Raw genomic sequence first — 8,137 nt, 5'->3', positions numbered from 1 at the left:
ATATACCATCTCTGCTCAGAGCTTCATCTGTAGTAGTCTTGTGTAGCCAGATCTTCAGATTGATGGGAAAAATGTCTGGACTGGATCGCAACTTTCATGGGCCAAGGATCCAAGAAGGTGTCTGACAGACATGTAAATGAACCAATCACAGTTAATTTTTTTCAGCATAATGCTTAGGGTGTGAAAATGTAAAGCCAGTGTCTGTACAGCAACAAACTGGCATAAATTATTAATATAAATTATTCATGGCACAGAGTCTATGCCATGAATTTCACATATTTTTGATAATCCAGTATTTAGATGATCTTGTTGTCACAGTTGTAAATAAGACAGCTTTCCTCTTTCATAAAGGGGTTTGCTGTGACGATGGCTTTGTATCCAGGCGAACTGTTAAAGAATGCGACACACATCTGTAGAGAATGTCATTAGCTCAAAGAATTTCAAATTGATCAATATGTGTGTACAAGTATGAGACTATGTTTCTCTCATCACATGTATACAGTAAATCTCCACCAGGTCCTTGTGACCAATGAATAGGATGAAATGAGTTATTTAAAACATACATTTCAGTCAGGGAAAGTAGTTTAACTCACAGGAAATTGTGTATAATAATCATCATTAAATATACGCAATTTCCAGTTTCTGATCAGTAACAGTAATAATGATATCGACTGGTTTCTTTGTCCAGCAAATTGTTCAGTGATACTCATTACTCTGACGTTGGCCCGTCGTCACGAGAACGTGTTTTACTTATCAGAACGGAGTTAAAACAATTTGAACAAAATAGGGCAAAAAGGGTAGCAATATGAGATCGACACAGTTTAAGTGACTGTTGTAATGTAAGCATTCAGCACAGAGAATCATTATATGTGAATATATGGTTGTTTATTAAACTCAACTATTTACAAACGATCGCACATAGACAAACATACATAAAACACAAATAGACAGAGAACGCGTGAGAGAGAGAGTAAGAGAGAGAGAGTGAGAGAGAGACAGAAAGTGAGTTGCATTGGACAGGTATGAAACGGTTCTGAACAACCTGAAATCGTTTTTATAAACGCCTTAAACGCAGCTATCTACGTTAGAAAGGACAGATACTCGCAAGCTCTTGTTGTTGTGCATTGGTTCCGTATGTGTTCAGTTCAGAGAGTCCTTTTCAGTTCCTTGAGTGTCCTTGGAGACCACATGGCTTCGAAGAAGGGTTTGTAGGCCTCATGATTGCAGGGTGAGCACCCCCCCCCCCCCCCCATGGATCTGGGGGAGGCGCGGGTGACGTGTTTTCAGTCCAAGAGAAGAGAGAAGAGTCCGAGAAGAGAGAGGGCGGAACTGTGGGAGAGCCCTTTAAAGGCTTGAAGAATGACGCCCCCCCAGCCTGGGTTTGACCAATGAGAGAGGCTGAAATTCCAAGCGGGAGGTTTGGATAGAAAGGGGGCTTTTTATGACCCTTTTCCTGAGAGCATGTGGGTACTCATTCATATCTACTAGGGATTCATGCAACTGTAATATGTTGCATGTGTATTGACATATAATATGTATCATCCTTTAGGCCATCAAAATACGAATTCAGAGATACCAAACATGACCATGTGGTTACACCGCACAACACATCCATCCATATCTATAGTAACACATGCATAAAAACATTACACCAAAAGACAAGATACCCAAACCACAATGAAATACACACTGACTTGGGGATTGGTGTGTTCATTCATAGGAAGGTTTGTTAAAGAATTAATGAACGAAGTCAGTTACTATTGCAGTCTGTTTAGGAGAGAGTTGGTTGGGGAAGTTGCGATTCACATTCTTTTGCGTCGTAAAGTTTTTATGGTCTGGCAGAGGTGTCCTGGTCACTATAGCAACCGGGGCCTTGTGGGCCATGTGAGACTTGCCGGAGCCTACAGTTGGGGACTAAGAAAAGGGTGTGTGTGATTTTTTCCTACTTCTAATGAACAATTGTGTGTTTGATTGGTCCAGACCCTACATATCCCCTCTTTCGAACGTTGTTGTCCGTCCAACAGACAACAGCGGGCGACGTCAAAGGTGCGGAACAGTCAGACATGCACCCGGCACTCACGGCTGGAAGAGAGAGGTGGCTCTCTGGAGGTTGGTGCTTCAAGGAGTGGCTGTGGTGCCGTGGTCGATGTTATCAGGTGTGAAAATGTAGACGGTGGCAAGGTATGGGTCCTCGAACTCGTGCGGCAGGTGTCGAGGCACTGTCACTTGTCATCCTGACCCAAGTTGGTCTGTGTCAGGTGGTTGTTATCTAGTATCTGTGGTCCCTGCAGTCTGGAATCGCTGGTTGGACTCTGACTTGTGAGAGGGCGGGTAGTTCCAGTGTTCGCAGAGAATTGTCATAAAGATTTTGTAGTGTAAAGAAAGTTTCAGACGGACCCGGTAAGAGTTTAATAGGTCAGCTAGCGATGTAACCTACAGCTCGTTGTTTCGGGGCATGGCTTGCAAGTGGAGTGTCTTCTATGATCAATATCTTAGCTTTGGATGCTAAGATTTGTGTGATTCTGGGAGTTTTTCTTTTAAGGGTGTAAGCCGAGATTTAATAAATGACTTAAGATGGTTCTTATGGTCAAAGTATTTCTCAGAATCTCCTGATGGCTCGCCTCAGGCTAGATCTCTTAAAAGTAAAGGAAAGGAGGGAAAGGAAGGAGGACAGCTTTCCTATTCAAATAATGCTTGTTACCAGTGTGCATGACTATCGTTATGCCCTTGTAATCATTTAGATTACTCATGTAGGAGGGTCATAGTACTTGGTGCACTTGTTGAGAACAAGCAGAATCACAAATGAAAAGTTTCTCTGGTTCCTTACAGCTCTATGGAGATATGAAACCACACTAGAACGAAAGGGATTAGTGTAACTACATCAAACAGATAGAAATAAGTGAATAGCTGACTGCTAAGTTATTAACACCACAGGGTGACCTGGAATTGGGAATACTCAATAGCAATCTGGATCGACCATTAAGTTTGCTTTGATCATCATACCAAAGTGGCTCACTGCTGCTGCGTGTTCAAGACCACATCATGGGTGTTTCTTTCCTTAAGGTTTTTAGCCAACGTGCTATTGAGTAGTTCCCAACATGAAATATCTCCAAAAGGAAAATTCTCCTCTAACTGAACAGTTAACATGTAATTAAATATTTAAATTTAACTAAGTAACTGCAAATTTAGTTGAACCAGGAGGGGATACACCTAAAATAGTGAAGGCGAAAGTGGCTGAGGAGACCTCAAAGTAAGGGAAAAACAAAAGTTTAAGAAATCAGGAGCAAGAAATATGGTTAAATGACACTGGGTTGGGTCACTTTGCACTGCATGCCCACGAGCTGTAGTTAAGGGCTTCGAATGAATGATGCTAACTGCTAGCTACTGACGTTATTAGCTAACTTAGGGTTGCGAGGTATCGTCAGCTTAAATGGCACAGGTGATTTGCTTACAGTCTGTTGTCATGACATTTGTGCTCTCTAGAGGCAGTGTTCCTGTGACAAGTCATTGTTGTGGAAATACGCAGCAGTGTCCATTCAAATTGCATGTAGCAAGTGTCTGTAGGTTTCAAGAGGGCCGTGCATAGTCTGTTGACATGTAAGGCTTAGATGTCCCTTTAAGATTTCCTTTCAGGCAGCCAAATCCAAAATCTGTTAATGGAGACTCTTGCTTCCCTTGAGCACATGTTTTCATGTTGTGAGTCTTAGGCTGACTAGGAATCTTTATAGGAGGGTCTTGCGCTGAAGCCATACCGGGGTGCCTTCTGGTGCCAACTTTATCCTCTGGGTTTTGTAGATCACAGTCAGTGGGGTCTTAAGAACCTTTCTGAGCAGGCCTTGTGTGTGTTTGTTAAAGGCTTTCTGTGCCAGGTGACACAGTTGTTAAAGGCATTGAGTGGAGGCAGGCCAGCATGCCTAAATGGTGACTTGCAATAGGTTGGAGGTTTCGGATGAAAAGGCTCTTGAAGTAAGCCCTTGCAAGCTCCGAAGTAAGCTCATTGAGGTCTATGACAGTAAGCAAAGGGAGTTTCATTATAGCCCTGTTGAGTGGCTAGGGCAGCGTTCAGTCCAGGTTCAGACTCCGAGTCTGAGAATTACTTAATGATAGCTTGTCTTAGCTGCTGGTAGTCTGATTGAATGGGTCCTGGGTGTCGAGCCAGGAAGCGTTGGACCTCTGGGCTAGAGGTGACCCAGAGCAGACGGAGTCTATCTTGGTGGTTCACACTGGTCCAAGACCGCAGGTGAAAGTCAAATGTCTCCCAGGTAGGCATGGACATCGTTGTCTCCTACAAGTTCTGGTGTGAATGCAGGGATGTCTGTGTCCATTCGATTGAGATCATGTCACTTCATGTGCTGTTTCAGGACTCACCTGAATGAGTCCTTTTCCTTCTGACACTGCAGAAGTTTTCAGGAAGTCGACTTGTGTCGAGCAGAGGGTTTTGCCCCTTCCCCTCTTGTATCTGTGTACCGGGATAAAGGGGGTCTGCACTGCCGGCTGTGTGATGTGCAGCAGGGTGTATGTTATTTGTCTAGTCCATCTGCAGTCCGTAGGACTTTTCCAAGTCCTTCTGGACCGTGTTGAGTTCCTCTTTAAGGTTGCAGAATTGCTGAGTTAAGGTTTGGACTTCAGCTCTGGCTGCATGCAGGAGGCCTTCTACGGCCTTGGCTCTTGTGTCTCTCTTATTAAGTTCTGTGTGCACTGTTTTAACAGTGACTTTGTGTGGAACAGTTCTCTGTTTAAGTCTTGTCTGGTGGCCTTTTCAAGCTGCTCCCTGTGTCTGGCAGCTGTTAAAGCCTTCGTAAAGACTGGTGATTTCCTTCCATTGCTCTGTCAGGTTCCTTGCGTCTGTCGGTTCCTTCTCTTTTCCAGCGAGTGTCGGTTCCCTTTGGAACTCTGTGACTTGCAGGTTCAGTTCATTTACCTCCTGTCTGAGACCCTTGAGGGTGTGGGCCAAGGAGATGATGATGCTGGTCAGCTCCTGGTTGTCCAGGCTGGATGTGAGGCGACCATGTTGCAGTCCCGCTGTTCCTTTCTCTGCCGTTGCAGGCTGTTGGCTGCTTTAGGCTAAAGGATGTCCCTCACAGCACTCTGCCGAGTCTCCAGTTGGTCCTGGTGGTTGGCAGGGCTGGATGTCTGAGACACGCTGGTTAACTTGTGGAGACACGAGAGAGAGAGGCAGAAGGCAAATGCAAGTACAAACACCAAACAGAGGTGGTAAGCTATCTTTATGGTGATTGGCTCTGTAGGCCAGGTAAGGTGTGGTCGTTGGGGAGCTAGTGAGATTGGACCCTGAGATTTTGTGCAGGTGAGCACAAAGGGAGTGGTTTGAGTAACTTTAAAACAGGATGAAAGCAAGGGTCAGCTACTGACCATGCTGTACATGTGGTCACATTTTTACTCAATGCACTGATGGTTCTCAGGTTGGGTCACTAGGAAGGTATTGAATAAAACAAACCGAAATCAAATCATAAAGAGACAGTGGGAGAAAGAAGGGCTTTCCTTATTTAGTTTAAGTCTGAGATATGACCTAGCAGTTGTCACTCGTTCAGAGGAATGCTGCAGGAGTGTCATTAAACCTAGGGGCTGTTAGCTCGGCTAGCAGAGACACATCAAACATCTATGTAAGGAGGGGTATAGAGAGGGACAGGAATTAGTCTGCCAATAACCTGCTTGGTTCGTTAAGGGGGCAGCAGTTTCTGGAACTGCTATAATCCTATACCGGGACAGAGATGATGATAGTCGGACAAACTTAACTAAGGTGAAAGCTTAATGAAAGTGTCCTAATAGCTTTAGGGAACACAAGAGAGAAGTGAATAAATTGATTTAATCAAATTTCTAATTTAATTTAAATCATCTTAGCTGAATTTGTTACATTCAAGCTAAATAAAGGTTAGTAAATTAAACCAAATAAAAGAGAGGCAGAATGAAGTCAAAATAAAGATAACATGGTCAAAACCAAAGTATGTGAAGAGGGGCTACCCTGACTGATCCTACATAGAGGGTGACAGCCAAGCAGGAAATGAATCCAAGAGAAAGGGGGAGCTAAATTGTTTAAACTAGTGATGGGGTCTTTGAGCATACTTTGTAGAGGTTTGGGCCCTCAGTCAATTCCTTATTTCTCGAATCCATGATTCGGAGTGCATGGTGATTTCAGTAAACGAGGCTTCTTACACCGTGGCTTTTCAAATTGAATTGAAATTTCAGCCGTTCGATGCTAGGTCTCATGAACCAATGTCTAAGATTTGTATTCAATCTTGGATCAACTCTATATATTGTACACATTTAGTGACACATTTAAAGACAGGAGGCATACTTTAAAGTCTCATATTGGTCTGATTGGCAAAGCTTTCATTCGTTTACTGAAATATAACTCATTAAAAGACCCTTATTTTTTAAAAGTATTAGGGATCGTTGATCACCTTTAATTAATTACACCTTCAATAAATCATTGTTTATTGGTTTGGTAGGGTGTTTCATTGAGTTACATTTTCACTACAGTTTCCCTGTCTTGACCAGCAGGGGTTTCCAGCACTGGGCGTTTCGCAACAGTGAATCATTTGTGGCACAAATGAATTGTTCGATTCAAACCTCAAGCAGCTTTGCCTCTCCCATCACTAGTTAAAATCAAAGTCCCTTAGTCTAAAATGTTCCAAAGTCTGTATTCTTTGGGTTAAATGTTACACTCCACACTCACACGTGTCTAAGTGTTAGCTGAGTGCTAACAGCTATCAGTTGAGGTGGAGGGCTTTAACTTGCATGCGTTTAAGGCTGCTACAGAGCTAGCTTTAGCTATACGCGGTTGTTAGTTTACCCTAAGGTCTGTGAATTGGGTGGTGCCGTTATCAGATTAACCCAGAAGTGTCTGCTCACATTTCCGGGGTCATGTGTTGCTAAGAGACCAATGCAAGCTCACAACACCGCCCAAGGAGAGCAGTGATTGGTCCGTGCTGTGAGCAAGCACAGGAACTCATATGTGGTCAGATGAGGTGTGCTCAGTCATGACGTCACATGCAACTCTTTCACAAATCAAAAAAAAAAAAAACATGTTCGCTTCACAGACAGTGGTGAATTATTAGTCAGCTACACTAGAATAATAACATTTATTTGACGTAAATGTTTCACATGAGCGGATCGATGTGAATACACTGATACATAATACATAATTAGGCCTTAAATCAGTGAAATGAGAGGCATTGCTCAGATCACCATATTGACCCCCCTTTTGTTCCTGACAAGCTGGGAGCTGTAGCGATGTTTGGTTATCAGGAACAAATGTGAAGATGTTGTCAGCTAGATGCAGAATGTGTAAGACATCACTGAGTTGTTTTTGGCTTAGTGCCTCAGTGTGGTCGGACATTGCAAGGTTAGGTGTCAGCATTGCTTGTGAGCAGTGGAGGCTGCTTTAGCAGAGCTATTTTGTAGGTGGAGCCAGTGTGCATGGGTTTGATGCAGGCGGCGTAGCAGCGTGAGGTGTTTGCTTGTGGCTTAGAAGCGATGCTTGGGGTGGGTGGGTGTTTTTTTTTGTTGTTGTTGAAAACCTTAGGGTGCCACAAAATACCTCAGTTTTTTTACTGGGCCTTTCACTGTTTTTCCACGGATGAGCATGTAATGTTCATATTGTGATGGCAATGCTTGTCTGGAATAGGTGTTGATGCTCAGCTGGCTTCTGGTTTGCTCTGAGTGGTGATGTTTGAAACTGAGCTTAGCCTACTTTGAGTCTATGCAGGTTAGTAATTTTCAGAGGGAGTTCTAGCGACTTGCTGTGACAGAAGGGTTGATCCGATTGCCTTCACTCTTGCTGTGATGTCAGGTGGCCCGGCTTAAGGTGTCGCAGTGGGACAGGCTTGTCGTTTTCCACTAGGTATCTGCTCTGGGCGTGTCTTGCCTCGCTCTTGGGTCTATGAGCACATGGGTTTGTGTGCGTGGGATCCTTGGTCTGCAGGCATTGACAGTTATAAACATCACACGTTGGTGGCAGGTCTCTGTGATTCCCTCTGTCTTCTGGTGTGATTGTCACATCACTGGATGGCTTGTGCAGCGCAGCTGTTGTCATCTGGGTGCTGGGCTCTGCTGAGAGCCGCTGCATGTGTAATCCACCCCCCTTCTGGCCGCGCTGTCAGTGTGGACCAGGGTGGAG

General features: G+C 44.1%; 1 protein-coding gene across 1 annotated transcript in view; it reads left to right on the top strand.

Moving 5' to 3' along the window:
- LOC141331529 (putative neural-cadherin 2) overlaps positions 1-5,151 on the top strand; it is a 28,804-nt gene extending 23,653 nt beyond the window's left edge. Inside the window, exons 7-8 of the mRNA XM_073836585.1 lie at positions 4,711-4,906; positions 5,047-5,151. Coding sequence (XP_073692686.1) covers positions 4,711-4,906; positions 5,047-5,151 — 301 coding nt within the window. The remainder of the gene's footprint in view (positions 1-4,710; positions 4,907-5,046) is intronic.
- The last annotated feature ends 2,986 nt before the right edge of the window (positions 5,152-8,137 follow it).

Source organism: Garra rufa, chromosome 3 (assembly GCF_049309525.1).
Source record: "Garra rufa chromosome 3, GarRuf1.0, whole genome shotgun sequence".
Lineage (NCBI taxonomy): Eukaryota > Metazoa > Chordata > Actinopteri > Cypriniformes > Cyprinidae > Garra > Garra rufa.
Note: the sequence above shows the minus strand (reverse complement) of the source record. Positions and strands in the feature narration are given on the sequence as shown.